General features: G+C 35.1%; 3 protein-coding genes across 3 annotated transcripts; 1 reads left to right on the top strand and 2 right to left on the bottom strand.

Annotated features, from left to right (window-relative positions):
• The first annotated feature begins 1858 nt into the window (after positions 1–1858).
• grp (gastrin-releasing peptide) lies at positions 1859–7189 on the top strand. Its single transcript, XM_067376867.1, has 3 exons — positions 1859–2244; positions 5797–6071; positions 6871–7189. The coding sequence occupies exons 1-3, from the start codon at positions 2109–2111 to the stop codon at positions 6919–6921; spliced, it is 462 nt and encodes a 153-aa protein (XP_067232968.1). The 5' UTR covers positions 1859–2108; the 3' UTR covers positions 6922–7189.
• Positions 7190–11715: 4526 nt separating this feature from the next.
• rx3 (retinal homeobox gene 3) lies at positions 11716–13957 on the bottom strand. The gene is made up of 3 exons (XM_067376615.1): positions 13723–13957; positions 13081–13307; positions 11716–12150 (listed from the first exon to the last, which is right to left on the bottom strand). Exons 1-3 carry the CDS (start codon positions 13955–13957, stop codon positions 11716–11718), a joined length of 897 nt encoding a protein of 298 aa, XP_067232716.1.
• A 3628-nt stretch (positions 13958–17585) lies between these two features.
• Positions 17586–22083, bottom strand: cplx4a (complexin 4a). Its single transcript, XM_067376719.1, has 3 exons — positions 21920–22083; positions 20038–20125; positions 17586–17979 (listed from the first exon to the last, which is right to left on the bottom strand). Exons 1-3 carry the CDS (start codon positions 22081–22083, stop codon positions 17752–17754), a joined length of 480 nt encoding a protein of 159 aa, XP_067232820.1. The 3' UTR covers positions 17586–17751.
• Positions 22084–25526: the final 3443 nt, after the last annotated feature.

Raw genomic sequence — 25526 nt, 5'->3', positions numbered from 1 at the left:
AAATGAAAACAAATAGTTCCATCTAGTGGTGAAAGTGATGCTGTGTTTATTTGCATGAACTACACTTTATCATTTTATTATTGCAGGGTTATTGGATTAAACACATACTGTCTGTTTGCCTGTTTTAGTGTGTGTGTGTATATTTAGATGTTTCTCATTTATTGGTCCTATCTTGCAAATATTTCAGTTCATTAAATTTTAAAGCAACATAATTTGATTTTTGCAAGACCTTTCAAATAATCACCTCCACTCATTGCAATAAACTAACATTTCTCTTTTGACATTCAACTTCATTTCATGAACAACTTGCGTAATAGGCTATGCCTCAATCAGTGATGATGACGTAAACCACAGCATGAGAAATCCACCTTGGCTGTCCTGCTTTTTGCTGGATTGTTTCAAAACTGACAGTGCCTTCGAGGTCTTATCCAGGCTTTGCTATCTTGTTCATTCTATCGTGAAATATTATAATGCACCCCTCAATAATATCCCGATATGATAACTCACGTACACGTATAATCATTTAAATTCACAGAAAAGCTCACATATCACTTCATCTGCATGCACACATTGTTCACTTGTTGGTTTTTCCATCCAAGTGAAACCACAAGCATCAGAGCCCATCTGTTCTTTCTGTTTTACAGAACAATACAAGCTTTTAGGAGGTTACCAGGGGTGTTGTTTTCCTTCAGTGCCATTGAATGCAGGCATGAGCAATGTTTGCCATGTAATTAACACTATTTAAATTTATCAAGGCTTTTCTTATTTTTCATGGCTTGTTTATGGGCTTACTTCCATTCTGCCATTGTTTGCTGGATGAGAGATGTGAAATCAAGAGCGGAAATCGTTTGAAAAGTGCCAAGTAATTTCATAATGCTTACTATAAGATCGTCCTCAAAAAATCTTAATTCTTCTCCCAACTTGATGGACAGAGTTGTATGTACCTTCTTCTCTGCAGTATTTAAGCTATTAGCTGCTTTCACCTCATCCACAATAATGCATTTTGTTTTTGTTTTTTTACAGTAACTGTCTGGAACTCTCTTAATTGTTAAAAAATTATAAACATACACACACATTAGGTTTTCATGTTTTATATAGAGACATTCTGTAAACATAATGATTTTTATACTGTGCAAACTGTATATTCTATCCCCTAAACACAACTCTCACAGAACATTTTCTGCAGTTTTACATTTACAAAAAACATCAGTTATGATTTATAAGCTGTTTTCCTCATGGGGACCAAAAATGTCCCTATAAGGTCAAAAATATCTGATATTTCTATCTAGGGTCGCAATAAAATAGGGTTTACCAGGACAACACACACACACACACACGCAAGAAGAAAAAGATGATGACGGTGAAGAAAAATAATAGGTAGATCTTTCATCTTTCTGCAGAACCAAACAGTGTTTTTATGTATTGCCTATAATGTCTTAAATTAAATAGAATTGTAACTGGAGATCTGTTGACAGTTTTAAGCTGCAGTGTCCATTACAAGGAACTTCATTATTTATTAAACAAAGGCCTTAACTGGTCTGTTGGCTGGTTTTACAGGGGTTTCGGGCACTATTTAGCAGGTCAGACTGGGAGACCAGTTAAGTTACTGTTTTTTTCTATCCTCATTTTTCTATGACACAAAGCAATGGGACTCTATTGCACGAGAAAACAATAAGGAGCCATTTACAAGTTATTTTTACCCCGCATCTAATGAAATACTGATGACACTTCACATTGAATCTGTCTTGGGGAGCATAATAGCCCGTGGCTGAGATAATGACAGGTTAGCTCAACATGACATTCAGTTTTTTTATATCAAGTAGCCTAACCCACCAAGATACTGACGCAGAACCCCTGGGAGGGGGCATTAAACTTTCAGCGTAACACCCTACGCGAATCATCCTGACATTGACACAACAATTTCTCTCTATAGCAGACGAAATTATCGCGTCATTTTCTTTCATTTTTTAAGAGGTCGTCGTCACGGGAGTAGCTATATAAATGAACTGATTATCCAAACGCACCATTACAGGGGCCTCTACAAGCAATAAGTAAACGAGCAATTACAGGAGTACTAATCAAGGAAAGCGAAAGGACGTCAGTCTTATATGGGCGTTATGTGCCTCGTGTGGAGATACAGATTAGTCGTATCCATGATTCTGGTTGTTGTGCTCTGTGATGTGTATGCATCAGACGCACAACCAATTGGAAAAGTTTATCCACGCGGAAATCACTGGGCTGTTGGTGAGTGAAAATCTTATTTTGAATTTTACAAAACCAAAAACAAGAATATAATTTGGGCGATAGCTACTATATGTGTGTGTTTTTGTTTTTGGAGCCGAGTTATTGTATTTAAATTGATAGTACATTTTAAGCAGTTATCCTGCATGTTTTTAAAATCCAAGAAGCTACTCTGCAACTATATTAAATGCTTAGAGTCACTGATATGTGCTTAAATACTAAATGTTGACAATTAAAGTCAAAGTTTTATGTGTCAAATGTGCAACAATAGTATTGACAAATTAAAAGTATTTTTCTACATAATATAAATTTATCAAATTTAAAGTAGTATGTGCATATACCATAAATTAAAAGAAGTAGGCCTAATTAAGTTTAGAAACAAATATGCTGATATAAAGGACCTATTGATGTACAAAGAATCATATATGCAAAAATGGTTCTGGATAAAAAGAGATTTGTTGCTGAACCTAAGGAGCTGCAACCATTAAAAAATGGAAGAAAGTAAATGAAATCAATAACACTATAGGCACTAATAATATATATCACCTGATTAAACGTATCAGTGGTAGTTTATTGAGTATATTTATCAGATATGTATATTCGGAGTGATTGCAAAATACTTAAGCTTTGAGACTGATGAGGGAAAGTGGATGCATGTGGTGTAATGAGCAGACTAACAGCCATATCTTCATTGGATGAAAATAGGAGGTGTGCAGCTGGCTTTTTGTATGTTTGTGAGATTAATTTGTTTAAAAATAAAGAGGTAATCAGGTAAAATATGATACGTTATTTTGATTCTGATTTTGAGTCTGAAAATTTGTCATATTTTGTCTTTACCCATTGAATACATTTTTTAAGAATGTTTACAATAAATAAACAATGTTAAATTTTACATATGTTGTTGATTTATTTGCTACCAAGGATATAATTTTATAGAAATTTATAAATAAGGATTGTCTGTAAAAGTACAGAAAATGTACTGTAAATTTATAGAATTTTCCGTATTGGAGTTGAAGGAAATGTCCGTAATTTAACGGATAATGTACTGGTAATTTTCTGCCAGTACATTATCCGTTTTTTTTACAGAATTTTTTTTACAGTGTTCTATTGAGGTTTATTCTGTTCTATTGAACTTGTGTTGAATTCAACATTTCCTCATAAAGTCTATCTAGGAATTATGGATTATTTTGGCTCACATTTTGTTTGCACATTAATACCAGACTACCTTCAATATATGTGTTTTCAAAATATACATCAACTGCATTGTTATTTTTGCTTGTGTAATGGAGGCAGCTAGTAAAGAGCTGTACAGGTAAACCTCAGTCTGACTGACACTGGAGGCACGCTTGCCTCCTATGACGGTGACTCTGGTTCGAATCCCATTTGGAGCGGTGCGAGTAGGGCCAGTTACATTGGTGCCGTGACCCAGATGGGAGTGAGGTTTAGGGGTGAGTGTAACTGAGGCCAGCTAGTAAAGATCTGTGCAGGTAAACCTCACTCTGACTGACTTGGAGGCTGCGGTCTTCAGTGTCCTTGTTAGTGCACCTGCCTCCTATGACGGTGAATCTGGTTCGAATCCCATTTGGAGCGGTGCGAGTAGGACCAGTCACATTGGTGCCGTGACCCAGATGGGAGTGAGGTTTAGGGGTGAGTGTAACTGAGGCCAGCTAGTAAAGATCTGTGCAGGTAAACCTCACTCTGACTGACTTGGAGGCTGCGGTCTTCAGTATCCTTGTTAGTGCACCCGCCTCCTATGATGATGACTCTGGTTCGAATCCCATTTGGAGAGGTGTGAGTAGGACCAGTCACATTGGTGACCCAGATAGGAGTGAGGTTTAGGGGAGTGAGTGTAATGGAGGCCAACTAGTGACTGATACTGGAGGCTGCGGTCTTTAGCGTCCTTGTTAGTGTGCCCAGCTCCTATAATGGTGACTCTCGTTCGAATACTGCACGGAGCAGTGCAAGTTGTCACATTGGTGCCGTGACCCAGATGGGAGAGAGTTTTACAAGGGTGAGTGTAATGGAGACCAGCTAGTGAAAGAGCTGTGCAGGTAGACCTCACTCTCTTGGCCTTGAGGCATCCTTATTAGTGCACCTGCCTCCTATTAGAGTGACACTGGTTCGAACAGGACCAGTCACATTCGTGCCGTGACCCGGAGGGTAGAAAGTTTTATGAGGGTGAGTGTCAGCGGCCAGAGGCCAGCTAGAGGCCAGCTAGTAAAAAAAGCTGTGCAAGTAAACCTCAATCTTCTCGCCTCAAGAGTAACTGACACTAGAGGCTGTGGATTTTATTGTCCTTGTTAGCGCGTACACCTCCCACACTGGTTTGAATCCTGCTTGGAGCAGGTGCGAGTAGGACTAGTCACACTTTGCAACCACATGAAATCCATATAGTGTGAATTTGGTATGTGTTCAGTCATATTTATATTAAAATCATGAATTTTACTTAAAGGGATAGTTCACCCAAAAATTTAAATTTGATGTTTATCTGCTTATCCCCAGGGCATCCAAGATGTTGTTGACTTTGTTTCTTCAGTAGAACACAAATGATTAATTTTAACCCCAACTGTTGCGGTCTGTCAGACGTATAATGCGTGTCAATGGGAACTCCATCTACACAGCAAAATCTCCAGAGTTAAATCAACTCTGCTCAGAGTACATATGGTCCCTCTCTAAATAGTGTTAACATAACACTGAAGCAGAGTTAAAGTTAATGAGATAATTAAGCAATTAATTATGTGATGATTGTGCATTAGTGATGAACACCTGCTGTTAGCAAGCAGAATCACAGAAGAAAAGAGAAACACAAGAACTATAACTGACTTCCAGCCACAGCCTTATTAATTGATTAATTATCTCATTAACTTTAACTCTGCTTCAGTGTTACTTTAACACAATTTAGAGAGGAACCATATGCACTCTGAGCAGAGTTGATTCAACTCTGGGGATTTTACTGTGCATAAGAGTCAAAAAACACGCACAGACAAATCCAAATTAAACCCTGTGGCTCGTGACGACACATTGATGTCCTAAGACACGAGACGATCGGTCTGTGCAAGAAACCAAACAGTATTTATATAGTTTTTTACCTCTAAAACACTACTATGTCCAACTGAGTTCAGCACTCGATTAATGAGGTCTGATCACGCTCTGACAACGGAAGTGATGTCTCGCACTTATTGAAGTATAAGCGCGAGACATCACTTCCGTTGTCAGAGCAACTGAACGCAGTTGGACATAGTGGTGTTTTAGAGGTAAAAAACTATATAAATACTGTTTGGTTTCTCGCACAAACCGATCGTTTCGTGTCTTAGGACATCAATGTGTCGTCACAATCCGCAGGGTTTAATTTGGATTTGTCTATGCAAGTTTTATTTACTCTTAAAAGAGTTCAAAGTTAAAAGTCATCATTTGTGTTCTACTGAAGAAACAAAGTCATCTACATCTTGGATGCGCTGGGGTTAAGCAGATGAACATCAAATTTTCATTTTTGGTTGAACTATCCCTTTAAAATCAGAGCAACAATCAGTCTATAATGACCAATAATTGTTTTAGGGCACTTAATGGGCAAGAAAAGCACAGATGAGCAGGTCAGACCAGAGGAATCAGAAGGCGATGACAAGACTTTTATGATGACCTCAGGTCTGCAGCCGGAAAGATTCAACAAACATCTCCTGCCGCCACTCCTGTATGCGCTCATGAGAGGACGCACAGAAGCAGAGAGCATGCAGGAGCAGGAGGGCGCAGAGGAGATCAGTGCTTCTAAACTGCTCCAGCGCATGCTGACAAATAGACGTCAGTGGGAGGAAGATCACAAGAGAGGCAGACTGGTGAGAACATAGGAAGTAAATTCTTAAGATATAATGCAAATGCATGAATGTGTGCAAAATGCATGTAAAGTGCATAAAGATGGTTTTGATATAATAGTGTTTTTTTTTTTTATCACATAACTCCTCTGCAATGTATATAATGAACTGAAACATTTATCATTGTTGGGCAATTAACCTGATAACTGTTAAGCATAGAAATGGTTTTCACAGGATGAATATCAAGTGTTTAAGCTTTCAAATTATAAATTTATGATGATTAGTAAAATTTGTGATAGGGAAAAAAGGCAATGAAAAGTCCCGCTACCAAGACACTGACAGTTAACATGTTACAGTTTTTATTTGACAAAATAATGATGATCAGTGTTGGGTGTAATGCATTACAGTATTTAATTACTGTAATTCAATTATTTTCCATTAAAAAATAAAGGGATTACTCTTATTTTTTTCTGTAATTTAATTACAGTTACTTCTGATGTAATTGCATTAAAAACTGTATAGACTATAGAGAAATAGTGTATTTAACATCAAAATTTAACATCTATGTCTTTAATATAACCTTCTCCCTTTAAATACTTTGGTCATTTCAAGAATAATTTATGCATTTTTATATTATTTCTTTGAAAGAATTAAAAGATCAGTTTCTTGTATCCTTGTATTGTTCAACTGGTTAAGGTTGATATATATTAATTAGTAATAAGTAGTACTTTTTCGAGAGAGTAATTAGTACAGTAATCTAATTATACTGTCGAAGACCTTTGTTTCTCATACAAGAATGTTTCTTTATATATTTCACATACAGATTGCTGACTTGTTAAAGGCCTTAAGAATGCAGGATGACAACGAAAGCTGAGGATGAAAGACTGTGGTTTGAAGTTCACTTCAACTTTGTCAATCTTATTCAAGTCAACTTATTCTGTCGAATATGAATCTCTTTATTAAACAACATATAAATAAGCATGTTATATTTTTGTATGTCACTATCTCAATGAAATACACATAAAACTGAGTGTCATTCTGTATATTTTATGCTATTGTTTTATAAATGAATTCATCACCTTGGTAACTGACACCATTGTAGTCATAGTTCAACTGACTAATATTTAATAAACTTTATCATGTTGGGCTATTTGCGGTTTATAAAAATGACACTGTGCTCTCTTGCATTTGAAATGTCTTGGCTGTATTTAGAAAAAGACTATTAACATTAACATATGAATTTCTTGCTTTTAGTCTGTGCTGTAGAAGAGTAAAATGTATTACTGGTTATGATTGATCTCTTGAGGTGGCTGGCCATAAACTGCCTATTAGTCAAGCAGTCACTTAACAGAGAAGGGCAGGTGACAGGAAAGCTCTTCACTGCACGCTAATGACCGTCTGAATAACTAAATCACAACCTTTGCAATGTCTGTGACAACTGGCAGGAAATTGTTGATGGTCTATCTGTCTCGCTGCTCTCAGCTGTCTGTGCACAATAATGGCTCTAATTACTGTTTCTAACAATGAAAAATGTAAATTGGAGCCACTTTCATTTGGTTAAGTTCATCTACTTCACTCTGATTTGTGCTTTTCTCATTTGTCACATATGAACGACCACTAATAGAAATTCAGCATAATTGCATCATTGATAACGTTATTGCAAAAATGCCAAATGTCAGATCTGGTGATAGTCGTGATGTGTGTTCATGCAAATGGATTTGGTACGGGTGTCTTGAATGATCTTAACTGGTAATGCAATATGAAATTTGTGAAATTTAGCTAGCTGATGATATGTATCTATATGTACGAGGTTATTTTAAAGGTTTGCACATCTTACAGTGTGTAAAAAACAAACAAATATATATATATATATATATATATATATATATATATATATATATATATATATATATATATATATATATATATAACTGTATATTACCTTGATTCATTTGAATATATATATATATATATATATATATATATATATATATATATATATATATATATATATATATATATATATATAACTGTATATTACCTTGATTCATTTGAATATATATATATATATATATATATATATATATATATATATATATATATATATATATATATATATATATAGTACAGTCCAAAAGTTTGGAACCACTAAGATTTTTAATGTTTTTAAAAGAAGTTTCGTCTGCTCACCAAGGCTACATTTATTTAATTAAAAATACAGTAAAAACAGTAATATTGTGAAATATTATTACAATTTAAAATAACTGTTTTCTATTTGAATATATTTCACAAAGTAATTTATTCCTGTGATGGCAAAGCTGAATTTTCAGCATCGTTACTCCAGTCTTCAGTGTCACATGATCCTTCAGAAATCATTCTAATATGCTGATCTGCTGCTCAAGAAACATATAATGTGTACAATTGTACAAAATATTTGTGTACAATATTTTTTTTCAGGATTATTTGATTAATAGAAAGTTCAAAAGAACAGTGTTTATCTGAAATCTAATCTTTTGTAACATTATAAATGTCTTTACTGCCACTTGCTGAATAAAAGAATTCATTTCTTTAATTTCTTTTCAAAAAAATAAAAATAAAAATTCTTACTGACCCCAAACTTTTGAATGGTTGTGTATAATGCTACAGAAGCTTTGTATTTCAGATAAATGCTGTTCTTTTGAACTTTCTATTCATCAAGGAATCCTGAAAAAAAGTACACAACTGTTTTCAACATTGAAAATAATCATAAATGTTTATTGAGCAGCAGATCAGCATATTAGAATGATTTCTGAAGGATCATGTGACACTGAAGACTGGAGTAACGATGCTGAAAATTCAGCTTTGCATCACAGGAATAAATTACTTTGTCAAATATATTTAAATAGTACACAGTTATTTTAAATTGTAATAATATTTCACAATATTGCTGTTTTTTACTGTATTTTTAATTAAATAAATGTAGCCTTGGTGAGCAGATGAAACTTCTTTTAAAAACATTAAAAATCTTAGTGGTTCCAAACTTTTGGACTGTACTGTATATATATATTTATATATATATATATATATATAGAGAGAGAGAGAGAGAGAGAGAGAGAGAGAGAGAGCTGCCATTATATTTTAGTAAAGAAGCAGGCACAAGAGATCATTGTATTTGTTTTTTGTTTGTTTTCGGAAGGAAAAAAGGAAAAAGTTTAAAACCCCTGATTTATAATAACTCCTGATTATAATAAAAATAAAAAGGTGGGTGAAAGCGGGAAACTATTTCTAGAGCACTACCTAAAATTCACCACAAATTTAAAAATAAGCAATACTGGGTTAGAATTATACTTCGGGCCTGTTGAATGCTTGAATCTGATTGGTTGACCAGCGTTCTAAGGTGTGCAATTATTTTCAGGGAAACGCACGGCTAAAGTAGTTCTAGGCAGGTCTTGACCGCTTTGCAGTTCCATATCACTTCACCTAATGTTTTCACCGCAAAAGAACCAAAACCCACAACGACGAATTAATCAGTAATAACTCTGTGGTTCTTGAGGTAGATTAACTTATAGTTTCACTATTAGTAGAGAAACACTGCTGCCATGAGAGAGGCACAGACTCAGGTAGGCTGATTCACTCGCTTACTCTCTCTCTCTCTCTCTCTCTCTATATATATATATATTTCTATCAACTACATTAATAACTGTATCAACTAGTCTGCTATCAAGGCTCAAGCCTCCGTCACTAGTTCTGAAATGATGTTTTGGAATTAGCAACGGAGGCTTGGGATGAGATGCGTAAGAAATTAGTCCCACACAAGAGTGTTTTTAGGACAAAAACCTGACAAATGTCTTGAAATACAACATCGGAACAGTGTCTTAGGGTGTGGTAACCGTAGTATAAGCGGAATAATTGACTCAGGGCCGTTGAATTCTTAGAAATTCTTAGAAACTCTGCTTCGTGTCATGTGCATATTTTCTAAGAATTCAACAGCCCGTCGTCAGTTATTCCTTACATTGTAGTCAGTTAGGCCTACTGATTCCAAATTACATGACAAAAAATGTAATTAGTAATGTAATCCATTACATTACACATTTAGGGTGATCTGACTACTTTTGGATTACTTTTGACTAACTTATTTATCACATTGATTTGAATAGGATAATCTTGTACAATATTGATATAAAAATACAAAGAGAGAAAATATAAATTATCCCAGGTGTAAAAAACCTATAGTAATTTAGTGTTTTTGAACCATACTAGTAAATTGTAGTATACTGTATATATTATAGTATTTACAACACTTTTTTAATGAATGCTACACCATACTAGTATTAAGTATAACTGATAAACTGTAATAAATACTGTAGTATACTTAAGTTTTTACTACAGTAAACTGTAGTGTATATTGTAGTATAATATAGTGTACCCTATAGTTGTAGAAACCTGGGTAGGCTATATTCCATTCTTTGTTATCAACAACATGAAGTGCATTAAATATTACATTACAACATCAGGGTTTCTCAAACTGGGATTCGTGATGGAACTGCAAGAGTTCGAGAATTTAATGAAAAACTATTAAGTACTTAAAATCATTAAAAAAATTAAACTATTTTAAAATAAAAACAGTTGGGAGTATGAATAATTCACTGCCACTGAGAATAGCTCTCATGTTTGTAGGCTAATTAATAAAACTTAATTGTTAGAATCTGATTACGTAATCCAGATTACATGTAATGAGTTACTACCCAGCAGCACTGATGGTAAAGATATTGGTCTATTATCGCACAGTGTGGGCGGAGAAGAATGTTGCAAACGCAACCACTAGATGGCGGCAGAATCAAGGAGAAACGCCACAGTGAGGCGTATATGACGCTTCAACGCTCTGCAACCTCACAGTATGTATGTTGACTTTCTGCTGGTAGCCTGTAACAACCGGATTAACTGAAAAGTAAAAAATAATAATTTATATTATAAATAACAATTTATATAATAAACAATTCATTACAAAAAAAAAAAACAAAATCTGGGATTATACAGAATATATAATACCCTAACAATGAAAGTTCAGATAGAAATAAAAATTAATTTCTAATAAATATGCATTAAAACATAATTGATGGAATATATATTTTTAGTTAAAGAACTCAAGTTTAGTATGATATAGCATAACAACCTCAAAAATTTGAATAAGCATTAAGAACTATAAGAGACATGTTGCATTTGATATTTTTATGAGTTTGTCTTTATTATAAAATACAAAATTAATCTGTACAATGTGAAAACATACAACAAAACGTCATGGAAAGTGGCCATCTGCATTGTACAATGCTTAACAGTGAATCATTCCTAGCACTGAATTGCCATTTTAAAGGAATTTTGAATCGGACAAATGTGATTCAGTGAAATTAAATGCATTCATTTATAATGCAAACATTATTTGACTGACATTTATTTCTCTCTTTAAATGCTTTTTTTTTTTTTTTTTGGTCCAACAAGGGTTGAATTATATGCAAACTTTATTGAACTCTTGATAAAAAATAAAACAAAAAAGACAGTAATGTACAATGAACAACTCTGGGAGGTTTATGAACCACAGACAGGTGTGAAAACCACTTTCAGGACCAAACAGAGTCTGATTTATAAAGTTAAAGAAAGTCTCTGAGTGTCTCAGTCCAGCATCACTCTCAGTCTACCACGTCTTCCCTATAGACTGGATGTGTTCCTTAGCTTTCATTCTTAGTGAGGCGATACTTGTGTTTCGTGGGTCTGCCTCTTCTAGTGAAAATTTATCCATAAACCCCGAGCACTGATACGCTGGTGGAGGGGGGCACACCGCCCCTATATGGGGCAGAGGGTGGTTGAGCGTGGATGAGCTGAGGAACTGTGGAGGGGTGTAGCTGGCTGGTACTCCCTGCTGAGGGGTGATGAAGCTGGGTAGGGACTGCAGCGGAGAGCCGGAGGAAGAGATCGGTCCGGTAAGCCAGGGCTCCAACGGCAGAGCGCTACCCAGAGACAGTGGCCCTGATCTGGGGATGGACAGCATGGAGGACTCCTGCAGCTTGATGGAGCTCACCTCCAGTTTCTCTTGACGTCGCCACTTTGCACGGCGGTTTTGGAACCACACCTGAAATGTGACATAAGGAAGGATTTAGTTTATAAAGCAAAAGTTGGACATATTGAAAAGTCCCATTGGTGAGGGAAGTTCAGATGCTGCTCTTAATATGTAAAAACCCTTCAAATGCACTGAAAATAATGTCAAACATCACGTAACCAACATCAGTTTAAACCAACTAAACTTTTTATGGGTTAACCAGACTGTAAAAATGATTTTCATGATTTATCATCACAACTTTTTTTTCTTTTGCCAAATCAACTTAATGTGGTTCTGATAGCAATATCTTGTGTTTCTGTTGATTAAACCAATCTCCTTCATTGTATTTTTTATTTCAATGAACTCAAAATTAAGGCAACCAGGTAACTTTTTTAAGTTAAACCAACAATATTTTTTTACAGTGTAAAAATAACTCTTTAAGGTAACAATTGCTGGTTACATGTACACTTGCAAAAAACTGATTAATCGGCTTCTATAATTTATGATTACATTGTATGATATTTATATTCAAACTTTTTTTGGCAATTATTTACGGTTGAATCATAATTTGCTCAACATTATTTGAAACCACATAAAATTTGACACATTTTAGGACTTTTTTCCCCCATAGAGGTTAATTATCTGTCACTAAAATTATTAAATCAAAACAAAAAAATCCTAATCAAATCAAAAAAGAAGGCCACATGTCCTCTGGGACTACACAAGAAATAATATATCTATATTTGCTGAACTTTAAAACTACTTTTGATTAGTTGATTACAAAAACAGCAACTAGTTGATTTTAAACGAACATGTTTTAGTTTTTTTTTGCCTTAAATTTGTGCTACAAATATATTTTTTAAAGGAAAATGAAAATGAAAGGTTTTGAGCAAAGTCCTATAAATAAGGTTATCCCATCCAACATGCGTCAATCCTATTCTCCTATTCCCATCACATGCTCACCTGTACTCGAACCTCTGGTAGGTTGACCTTGAGCGCGAGCTCCTCTCTGCTGTACACGTCAGGATAATGCGACTTCTCAAACGCCCTCTCGAGCTCGTGCAGCTGAAATGTGGTGAACGTGGTCCGGTTCCGCCGGTGCTTTTTCTTGGGATTTTCATCATCCGAAAATTTACCACCATCCGCATCCGGTAGATCCGGACTGACCATGACAGCAGATCTACAGACACCTGTATAAAAAATAATGCAGAGTTTTCCTTGAGAAGATGCGACATGTTTATATTTTAATTAAATTCTGGCATTTTAATTATTTTAACTTCACGCGAAAACAATAAAAACATTTATTCGTATATTAAACATCATATATTTAAGTATATTTATATATTTCTTCAAATAATTAAACTTTTTCTAATTTAACTCTTTCCTACTTTCTTTCTTTCTTTTTTAACTTAAACGTCTTTTTCATTTACAATTTAAATATAGGCTACACAATCTTAAAACGCCTAAAACTTTCAGTAAAGTTTTCAGTTTATATTAATAGCGTATTTAAATGTGCCTCAGATGTACATTTAGATTATTAAATACTTGAAAATGAAAGAAGTGCCAGTTTTAAACCCTTAAAACGTTGCGCATCTGTTTACTCACCTTCAAAGTTCTTGGAGTTCTTAGAGTCCTTTTTGGGGGACAACAAGTGCTCAGTGTCTTTGACTGGCTTTCCTGATCCATAGGAAAACGCCGGGTGGAACATATTCTCTCCTTTAAATCCCAAAATGGATTCAATGCTGTGGATCCTCGTTTGGGATCCAGGACTGCGAACCAAGCGCGCGGAGGGGGAAAGACGCTCTTCCATGTCTTGGGACTGTGATCCAACAAGCCTCATCGAACGTTTTGATTTGGAAAAAAAAAAACAAAGTATGGAAAGCTCTTCCAAGGATTTTCCGTTTTATATTTCCTAATCAATACACTCAGCAGCACATCTACTTCCAATAGTCCAGGCTGTCCCAGCAGAAGCAACTTTGTCCAGTAGTGGTCCTGCACACACTGAGGATGCAGTGGCCCCCAGGGGCCTTATATGGATCCCCCTCGACCGGGAGTCTATTGTGTGAGTGACATCCCCTTCGACACGTCAAGAAACGTCAGATTGGCCAGAGTGAGGGATGTAGTATTGTCCCTGAGCAGAGCATTTAACTCCTCCCAGAGATTCTTGTGGCCATAATGGCAGCTTTATAAACCGCCTTACATAAATCTTAAATAATCTTTTCCCACTCCAGATGTCTTGATCATGATGGCCTGTAGAAATGAGAGGAACTGGGGCTGGGATTACATCTTTAAGACCAAAACTTTAAGATCAAAATTACAAGATCTCTGCACGCTCAAAATGTCATTAAAAACGTCAGTTTACAAAAACGCTCCGTGGTAAGCACGTGCACTTAACTATTATAAATGAATAAACGACGTAGCTACATTTTTAACAGAAAAGTTAACTTATACACTCTTAAGTTAGTTTATCATGGTGAAATCACTGTCTTATTGTCACACCCTCCTGAGATGACAAGTTAAACTGTTCTGTTTAGAAATATAAAGGATTTACAGGACAAAAATTTAACAAAATGACACATTTGCCAGGTATGTGTTTCCAATTTTATTTGATTGATGTTTTGAATTAAAACGAACCCTTCATATTTACCATTAAAACGTTTCAAATGAAAGAGTAGGCCTACATATAGCCTACTTGAAATTGTTATTATTATTATTATTATTTTTTTAAATAGAAGACATTAAACTTTAATTTGTGCGGAAATGTTATATCAAAGTCTGAGACACCGTGCAATAAATAAGTAGCCTAAGTAAAAAAAAATTATAGCCTATAAAACACTGAATTTCAGACATTTAAACAAAATGGGCCTAAATAGCCTAAAACTCCGCAGTCTGTCTTGTTATTGTTGTAAAGGCGATTATCTTCTAACCTAAGATAGTAACAAAAATAACAAAGTATAGCCTAGTTCATATAATTTCTAGCAGAAAATGTAAACGTTATTTAAAGTCTGTTTGCGAACGACAAAATATTGAAATCCATTGGGTCTAATGGAATATGCCTGCTCAGAATAGCCTTAAATGGGCAAATTGGTAAGCTATTGGTACAAATAAATTATCATATCTAATTTACTTGGTGATGAAACATTTAAGACGGCTAATTACCAGTCTAAAACGATAAAACACCACCAAGAACTACTTTAAGCCTTCACTTCGAGCATGGAGTGGTTTTTCGGCTATTAGGGGATTTTGTTACATGAACAAAACGCGATCTCAAGCAGCAAGCGCGCGACCCCTGAGAGCTAGCCTACAATTGAGGTGCAGTTAATTGGAAGAATTTGCAAACTTCCTCAATATTGAATGGATACGTGTAATTAGCTCCGAACAAAGATTGACAGCAGTCTGATAATCCGCAGGACACACGCTGGTTTGAGGGGATTACACACTTTCCCCCCTCTATCCAAAACAGCTCAAATCCTTTCAACTGCTTGGCTTTTCCCTAATTACAACAGATAATGTTGGTATTCCGAGATTTATTCAAAGATACACTCACACATACTTGAAAAACAGAAATACACTACAAAATAGGCTGAATTATTATCATTATTTTGTTAACTCCTCAAAAAAAAAGACTAGGCCTATATATTTAATATCAACGAATGTGTTTAATATTATTTTATTAAGTATTATTTTTTAAATATTCAGATAATGAAACATTGAGAATTATGATATAAGACTAGCCTATATTGGAAGGGGAAATAGCCTACACATTTTTAAGTAGGCTACTTTAATGTGTTTTTGGGTAACACTTTATTTTAAGGTGACACACGTTATTGTATAGTAATAACAGTAAATTATGTATAATTACAAATAACTAACCCTAAACCAAACCTAACTGTAACTCTATAGTAAGTATATGTAGTTAATTAATAGTACTCATTACTTATTTGAGTAAGTACAACATAACTATGTCACCTTAAAATGACCTGTTTGGTGTGGTTTGTCTTTATCTTATTGTAAATTGCCACTAGGCAATTTTTAAAGTGCAAATATTCCACTCAATCAATATGAGGTCATATAATGTGAAAACAAGATTACTATATTACTGTCTAGTGAAGGAATTTAACTTGTAATCCTATTAACAGTTAATCTTTTGAACTCCTAATACATGCTTTTTTTAAATAATCATGAACTTGAATTATTTAACATTTATTTTCTCCAGTCATCTGGCCCTTTTTAAATTTTTATTATGCTTGTTTTCTTGCATGAAATAAAATAGCTCCGGCCAAGAAAATCTCATAGACATACTTGATCACAAATGCCCAACAGACCCACAGTTTTTCAATGGTCTGTTTTATTCATGTGTTTACACATTAGACATCAATCATATACATGCCTATTTACCTCACATAAAAAGTTAATACATAATCCTAATGAATCCTAATGAGCATTACAATATCGTATGCGTCAACGCTATGGTCAGCTGTCAAGAAAAGAATTCTCAAACCCTTGTGCAAAAAAGCAGGAGGGGGAATTAAACAGAGCTTCTCCGCTTGTCCTCTGGTTCAAGTCATTATACTTTTGTTAGATATATTTACAGGTAAATATTGCAACATATGCACAAAAAAAAAATGAGGAAGAAATGGACTACAACATCATTTATTCAAACAAAACATACAAAAGAAATAAAGTCAGCAAAATTGGGGGCAAGCAAATGATATTCAGAGAAGCCGAAAAGCTGATCTAGAATCAGATGTTGCAGCTTTGGGATTTAAAAACTTGGGTGAAACTTTGGTAACGCTTTACAATATTTCTCATTTGTTAACATTAATTAAAATAAATGCACTATGAGCAATATTATATACATATATATATATATATATATATATATATATATATATATATATATATATATATATATTACACAATTTGTTAATGTTAGTTAATAAAAATGTGTTTGTTAGTTCACAGTGCATTAACTATTTTAATCAGTACAATTAATGATTTTAAAAATGTAGGCCTATTAGTAAATATTGGAATTAAGATTAACTAAGAAACCTGATAAGTTAAGGTAACTCAACCATCTGAGGAAACCAATTGTCTTAAACCATTTAAGTTTTGAAACCAACAAGTATGAGTATTGTAAACTCATATATTAGGTTAAAGTCACTTATATTTTAGTGTTGGTTTAGTCAATCAATAGAGTAAACTCAATTTAAAGATTTTAAGTTCATTAAACTAATTCAGTTTGAATTCACGTAACAAATCTAAGTCTTAACAACTATAGCTACTTAAATGGTTTGAGGAAACCGATTGACTTAAATGGTTTAAGTTCATCAAACTCAAAGAAGTAAAGTCACATAAGACTAGCAAAAAGCAATGATTATAGAACAGGAGAAGCAATTTCATTGGCAGTTCATGTTAATGAATGTTGTTAACAAATTAAACATTGTAAAGTGTCACCGAAACTTCAATCAAACAGCAATCAATCAATTATTTTTTTCTAAAAGAGACCCAAGCTGGGTTTCTCAAAAGCATCATTGATTGCAGAGACCATCTGTGGCAACGGTTCTACAATCTATTTAGGATAACATTTTTTTTGGGAAACGCAGCCCTGGTTTGAAGAAATTTGCTAAATCACTACATGACAGAACACTTCTCCTCGGCCTTGGACTTCATCTCTGTCAGTGTAGCGCTGGCTTTCTCTTTTAACTGATCCATGTCCATGTTCTGTAAGTTCTGCATCTGCCCCAGGATGGAGTCCTTCTCCTCCTCCTCTGTGGCGTCCTCATCCACCATTTTCAGCAGCTCCTCGGGAACGTCCACGTCATCTCCTGCCATCTGGAGCATGTTCTCGTCCTGCTCACTCTGAGGGACAAACCCACACAAGGCATCAAACGGGAACACAATATAGGCACATCAGTGTTCAAAAATGAAAAAATAAACAATGTGGATCAGTTGCGCATTGCAGTTTTTTTAACACCTCGACCAATCTTATTGGCTCAACCAATGAATTTTGAGATTTGTCTGTTATACACAATCATCATTTTAATACAATCTTAAAAAAAAAAAAAGGTTCCAAAAGGGGGTTTTCACATCAATGCCATAGAAGAACAGTTTTTGTGCCATAGAAGAACCTTTCAGTGGACAATTTCCAAAAAAAATTTTAATTAGTGTGAAGAACATTTTGTGCAATGGAAAGGTTCCTTGGATGTTAAAGGTTCTTTATGGAACCACAGATATTGTTATTTTTAACCATATGGTGCTCCTTGCATGGCGGTCAAATATATATATATTTCAATGAAATTAAATTAATACTATATTTTGGTTTGATAATGTTTTTTAATATTTTGTATTTTAAGGGGATTTTATGGTATTAAATTATATTTTAAGTTTTGTGGTTTTGAATGTTTTGTAACCAAGCAGATCTCGCCCCCATTGACTATAGTATTATTTTCCTACTATGAAAGTCAATGGGGGCGAGACATGCCGGCTTACAAACATTCTTCCAGATATCTTCCTTTGTTTTCAGCAGAACAAAGCAATTTATACAGGTTTGGAACAACTTGAGGGTGAGTAAATGATGACAGAATTTTCATTTTTGGGTGAACTATCCCATTAAACTGTCATAAATCTTGAATGCTTTTGGAGCACAGACTTAAGTTTGGTCTCATTTTAAAGACGACACTTGGCAGACTATTGCTAATGTGAATAAAAGTTAAAAAGTGGATGAAGTTTATGTTTAGTGATACGAAAAATGCACAAAAATACTACTATATGAAATATATATTTTTCAAAACATGTTTTACTGTAAAATTGTGAGAAAATCAAAGCCATAAATCTAAACAAGTTGTGTTTGAAACTTGAGGTTGATATCTCCAAAAATTAGCTTACAGTAAGATTTTGTTTGGGTGCAGTACCAATAGTTTCCACTAGATTAAATTAGTTTCCCATTCATTTCCAATGCGGTCATTTTTGACCACGAGTACAAGTAAGACTATTTAACCTTTTATTTTTGTTGTGTTCACATAGCAAGTGCCAAAACCTTTAAGTTTCATACCATTAAAATATTCTAAAACAACAGCAACAACAACAACAACAGAGCACCAAACATTTTAGACTCATGATAGCCGTTTTGCATTATTGTATCACATAGATTTAAGAGAGAAAATGAAGCTGTACAAAGACGAACAGATGTTGTGGAAAGCCAATATTGTTGGAGGCTTGCGCAGACCTCGGTTAACTCTCTTAATCTGGTTAGTTTATTTATTGTAAGTGCCAAGAGCTCAAAGCCACTCAAAGCATCCATATGGGAGAAATGCATTTGTGTGTATGTGTGTGGGAGCCAAATGCAAATTTAGAAATTCTAGAGATGGTTTCAACAAATTATTTTCAACCTAATAAATCTTTGTTACTGCAAGTGTCATAGTGATAATGACTTTTCATTTTACTACAGTTCAAAAGTTTGGGGTCAGTTATTTACTTATTTATTTTAAAGCATTCAATACATTTTTATTCAGCAAGGACGCACTAAATTGATCATAAGTGACAGCAAAGACATTTATAATGTTACAAAATAATTATTTTTTCAAAATAAATGCTGCTTGTTTGAACTTTCTATTCAAAATTATCACAATTTCCACAAAAATATAAAGCAGCACAACTGTTTTCAACATTGATATAAGAAGAAATGTTTCTTGAGCAGCAAATCAGCATATTAGAATGATTTCTGAAGGATCATGTGACACTAAAGACTGGAGTAATGATGCCAGATACCAGACTTCTTTCAAAGACATTAAAAGAAATCTCAAAACTTTGAGTTGTAGTGTATATAAATAATCTAACAATTAAGATTATGAAAGTCACCTGAAATATTTTTATTTTTTTGTATATGAGAAGGAAGGGGGTAGGCAAAGTGGCTCTTACTTTAGGAAGTCTGTATTTTTCTCGTAGACAAACCCTCAGAGTCGCCCTCTCTGCTTTCTTGTGTAAGAAATCTGCATCTCGCTCCATTCTGTGGATCAGAAATGTTTTAACAACACGTTATCACGTGCTAAGAAAAACACTGTGTATTCATCTATTTTTTTTTAATTCTTTGTAATACAGTGCATACTAATCTTGTGATTTTCATGTTAAAAACATACCATTCACTGGAAAACATACACTGCACATACAGTTTGTTTTAAAATCTGTGCGTGACAGAACACTGTGGTAGAATGAAATGACCTCTGGGGTTTAGCTTTACAGCTTAATTCAAGATAAAGAGCTTCAGGATGCTTATGGCATTGTTCAGGCAGTGCGACGACTATACTTGAAGCAAAGCTAGTTTACCAGCAACTAGATAATAAAATCCTTTGGGTGTTTGATCTGAAGCTACACAAAGATGTTTAGATGTAATCTCACAGAAGACATGTATGTTTATCGTAGGAATCCTCTGTTTCTAACCTTGTCATATTTCTACTTAAGTGAGCCTGCTGATGCTAGTTGTTATCTCTTTTGAACATTAAATCTAGGGATTAAATTGGCAATAGTTGCAATCATGCCTCAGATACTTTTTCTGTACAATTTGATCCGCATGATTTGAAAATCTCCTTATCGCCTCAATACAAAAAGGTAAGAGCCTTTAGATAAATATTTCAAATAAAGAACCACATGCAGTGTATATAATGTAGATCTGAGTTTCACGAAATTAGTAAAACATAACTAATAACTATTTTTTTCTTCAAAATGTATTTTGTTTGCATGCACTTTTTACGTATAAAACACAACCAAGACTGGTACCAAAACGCTAATGATTTTTATAACCAGAATGAGTGCCATCATTCCATGTATTAATAATCACATTCCCTGTTTGAGCACACTGTGAAAAATAATTGTTGGTTTAACTTAAAGTAAGTTACCTGGTTGCCTTAAAAATTTGAGTTCATTGAAATTAAAAATTGGTTGGTTTAATCAACAGAAACTCAAAATATGATGTTATCTGAACCACATTAATTATTGAAATTGATTTGACAAAAGAAAAAATGTTGTGATAAATCATGAAAATACTTTTTTACAGAAATATTTTTTTTAGATAACACAATGAAATCAGACCTCAACTCTTATAATAAATATCAACTATGCCTTTTTAACAAAAGGCTAACAAAAAGCAAAATGGATAAGGAAGTAAGGAAGGAATGAAAGGTTTTAAAATATGCAGACGTTCAACATTCTCCAATACTTTCATTACTCCAATGCTACCATGATTGTTTCTAAAAATAGCATTATCCAGATCAACAAGGCTAGGATAACCCACACTAAGCTCTGCTCTTAGGGCTGATTAGCAACTAGCATCTGACGCTTACTCTCTGATACCAACATGGCGTCCGTTCGTCTTTAATCGTCGACATTATCATCTTTTTTACACACAGAGATAGTTAAGGTGCAGGTCTTAGCATGAATACATCACTATGGAGATTATATTTATGTGCTTGCATCATGACTCATGTTGTTCCATGTTAAGCTGCACAATGGACATCAATGCAGCTCTTTATTTGAACAGACTAACAGTGTTTTTGTAATGCATCATCACCTTTAAAGATGGAACATACAGAAGGATCTAAATCTGACTTGGTAACAGCGTATGTAGCATTGGGATTAACAATGCATTAATCCCACTAAGGAACAATCAGTCTCCAAAAAAGATGAAACCAAACTCAAAAACAATGTACAAGATGCCATATGCAGGTTTTTCCATTTACTTTGTCAAGATCATTAAAGGTCATTATGCAAGCACAAAATAGGGCCAGGAGGCCCAAACTTTACTTACTTTTCCTCCACTAGCTGTTTCTGGTACTCCTCATATTCTTCTCTAGTCATGCCGGCGGCCGCTGCAGGGTCCTTGGGGGTCTCCTCCTCAGCCTTTTCCTCTCCTCCTCCAAGTCCCATTCCCTTCAGTGGGTTCCCAACCATACTTTTGATTAAAAACGCCATTATGTACCCTTTTGGAGTCTCTAGCTTGACGCCAAGTTGTGATTCCTTGAACTCCTTTGGTTAAATTCCTTAGTTTCCAGTAGAAATGTCCCTCAGATGGATTGTTGGTGGTCTAATTGGAGCTAGGCTAACCGACCTGCCTGTCTGTTATCAAGGGCACACTGTTGACTACAAATGGCGGACAGGGAAAAAAAAAAAACGTTTATGGTGGAGCCATAATCTGGATTAAGATACGGCCGTCTACTCTGAGAGGCAGATGGCTGTGTGCTTTCTCTTTTCCACACAATAAAAGTGAAAGAACCCAATGCATTTATCAATCATAAGCTCTAACTAGAGGGGAAAAATATCAGTAGTAGACAACGATCAGAGAGAAAACTAGAAAAAATGTGTGTTTTGGAGATTAGGTTGTCCTCCGCCGTTAACGTCACATTTGTTGTATCCACCCACTGACCGCTAATCACATTACTTAATGAGGGACTGACCAATGCAGCTGGATCCCAGATTTTCCATTTATACCCCTTCTGAGCCCAAAGAAGCACAGTTACAAGATTACAAACCTGTTTATCAGTTTCACAGGATGTGGAGATGAAGACAAGGAGCTGCGAATTTATACACCATATTTACTTGCAAACAACCAGGAGGTGTTTCAGCAGTTCTTCAATACTTGTCTGTTGAGATGATTCAAGAAAAAAAGATAATAGTTATTAAACATGAGATGAAATACTGACCCTTAGAGAAAACAAAAAACAATGACCATGGATTTTTGGTGGTTTAGTAGGATCACCCAAAGTGACTAAACTGGTCTTCCAGACTGGCAAAGATGGTGTTCAGCTCATTTAGTGGAGTGAGCTGATCTTCCAGACTGACTAACAAATGCTAAAACCTTTGTAAATCCTTTAAACTTGACTAACCTGGTGGCAGGTAAGATTAGCACACAACTGTAGACTTTAGCTGTTAGATTTTCCACTGTTTAAACAAGGAATAGCTCATTTCAGGCATTGAATTCTCCAAGTAGCATATTAGCATGTAGCATAACATTCACACATGGAGCAGCATAAACTGAAAGTAATTACCGAAAGGTCTTAATTTTATTATTTGTGGTTGATAAGTACCTCAGGTCAGTTAATGTTGTAGTTGACTCTTGAATTTTGCACTCTCATTTTATAAAGTGATTATCCCCCTTCAAAGCTCTGACACAATGATTGTCCTGTGGTAAATGTGGGATACATATGAATTTGTGTTCCTACAAACTCCCATGACCAAAAAACAAAACAAAAAAAAACCAAAAGGAAAAGGTCTTGTTTTATTCTATTATTTGCAGTTGGATTCAAAGCACCTCGGGTCAATTCATGTTGCAGTTTCACTATTGTCCCACAAAACAACTCTCGTTTTGAGGCAATTATCTCCTATTAAAGTTCTGACACAGTCACAACTGAAGCAGACATTGCCTGTCCAAGGTGAAGACACTTAAAGCAATAAGGACACCATTGTGTCCCCACAGTCCAATAACTTTCCATTATGGGTCTATTGGAAACATAAATATGGTGTAAGCAAATTATTCCTGAAGGGAAGGTCATTTAAAGAGTGAATTGTTGTGCACAAAATTCTTAAAATTTGAATTTGCACGACGTGACAATATGGTTGCCTTGGGAAGACAACTACTATTCATACAGGAAGTGTAATAAAATGAGTCGCAGGAACGAATGGAAATAGAAGCAAAACACCTTAAAGGTATAGTTCATTATGTTGTTTCTTTCTTCTGTTAAACCCAAAAGAAGATATTTTGAGGAATATGGGTAACCAAACAGTTGACGGTACCCATTGACTTCAATAGTAAGGTGGAAAAAAATACTATGGAAGTCAATGGCTACCGTCAACTCTCTGGTAACCAACCAGCATTCTTCAAAATATCTTCTTTTGTGTTCAGCACAAGAAAGAAACTCATACAGGTTTGGAACAACATAAGGGTAAGGAAATGATGACAGAATTTCCATTTTTGGGAAACTAACCCTTTAACCTGCCCATCACTTAGCACTAATAATAAATTAAACCAAAGTGTCCTAAGAGCTTGTGCCGTTGAGCTTGTGCTGGACTGATTGCACAGCAAGGTGGGATGGAGTGACAGATGTGCTAAATGTACACGCCATCTCTCCATGTAATCCCCTGAAAAGAGAGAGGAGGGGGTGGGGTAGAGAGGGAGAGTACGCAATCAAGCTGAAGCAAAGAGCAGTAATCGAGAGCGAAGAGGGACAGAGGGAGGGAACGGCTGTTGGATTATCAGCACTAAGAAGCATTGGCATATCCCAGCGCAATACTCTAATGTCACAAATGGATGCTAGTAAAGAGGATGCTGACAGCCTGTAGCATCCAAACAGTGATTCTGTAACTTCCTGTGCATAATGATTTATTAATATTGGATATCATTTTAAAAAGCTATAAGGCAAACGCTAAGTTTGTATATGACATGCATAAAGCATGTGTATTTAACATCAGCGATTATGCTGGCTGGTCTGGATGATATGATAAAATAAAATAAAATAAAATAAAAAATAAAATACGAATTCCAGAAATGTTGGGATGTTTTTTAAATTCGAATACAACCCTAAACTAAAAGACTTTCAAAATCACATGAGCCAATATTTTATTGACATAAAATAGATAACATAATGTTTAAACTGAGAAATTTTACACTTTTATCCACTAAATGAGCTCATTTCAAGTTTGATGCCTGCTACAGCTCTCAAAAGAGTTGGCACAGGGGCAACAAATGGATGAAAGAGCAAGAAATTTTGAAAAGATTCAGCTGGGAGAACATCTAGCAACTAATTAAGTTAATTGATATCAAGTCTGTAACATGATTAGCTATAAAAGGGATGTCTTAGAGAGGCAGAGTCTCTCAGAAGTAAAGATAGGCAGAGCTGTGAAAGAGTGGAATACTTCAAAAACAATGTTCCTCGATGTCAAATTGCAAATGCTTTGCAAGTCTCATCATCTACAGAGCATAACATCATCAGAAGATTCAGAGAAACTGGAGAAATCTCTGTGCGTAAGGGACAAGGCCGAAGACCTTTATTGGATGCCCGTGGTTTTCGGGCCCTCCGACGACACTGCATCACTCATCGGCATGATTGTGTCAATGACATTACTAAATGGGCCCAGGAATACTTCCAGAAACCACTGTCGGTAAACACAATCCGCCGTGCCATCTGCAGATGCCAACTAAAGCTCGGTCATGCAAAAAGGAAGCAATATGTGAATGTGGTCCAGAAGCGCCGCTGTGTCCTGTGGACCAAGGCTCATTTAAAATGGACAGTTTCAAAGTGGAAAAGTATTCTATGGTCAGACGAGTCCAAATTCGACATTCTTGCTGGAAACCTATATTAGGCAAGAATGGGACCAAATTCCAACACCAAAACTCCAGAAACTCATAACCTCGATGCCCA

Source organism: Chanodichthys erythropterus, chromosome 22, assembly GCF_024489055.1.
Source record: "Chanodichthys erythropterus isolate Z2021 chromosome 22, ASM2448905v1, whole genome shotgun sequence".
NCBI classification, from domain to species: Eukaryota; Metazoa; Chordata; class Actinopteri; order Cypriniformes; family Xenocyprididae; genus Chanodichthys; species Chanodichthys erythropterus.
The sequence above is the reverse complement of the archived record's forward strand: the minus strand, read 5'-3'. Positions and strand labels throughout refer to the sequence as shown.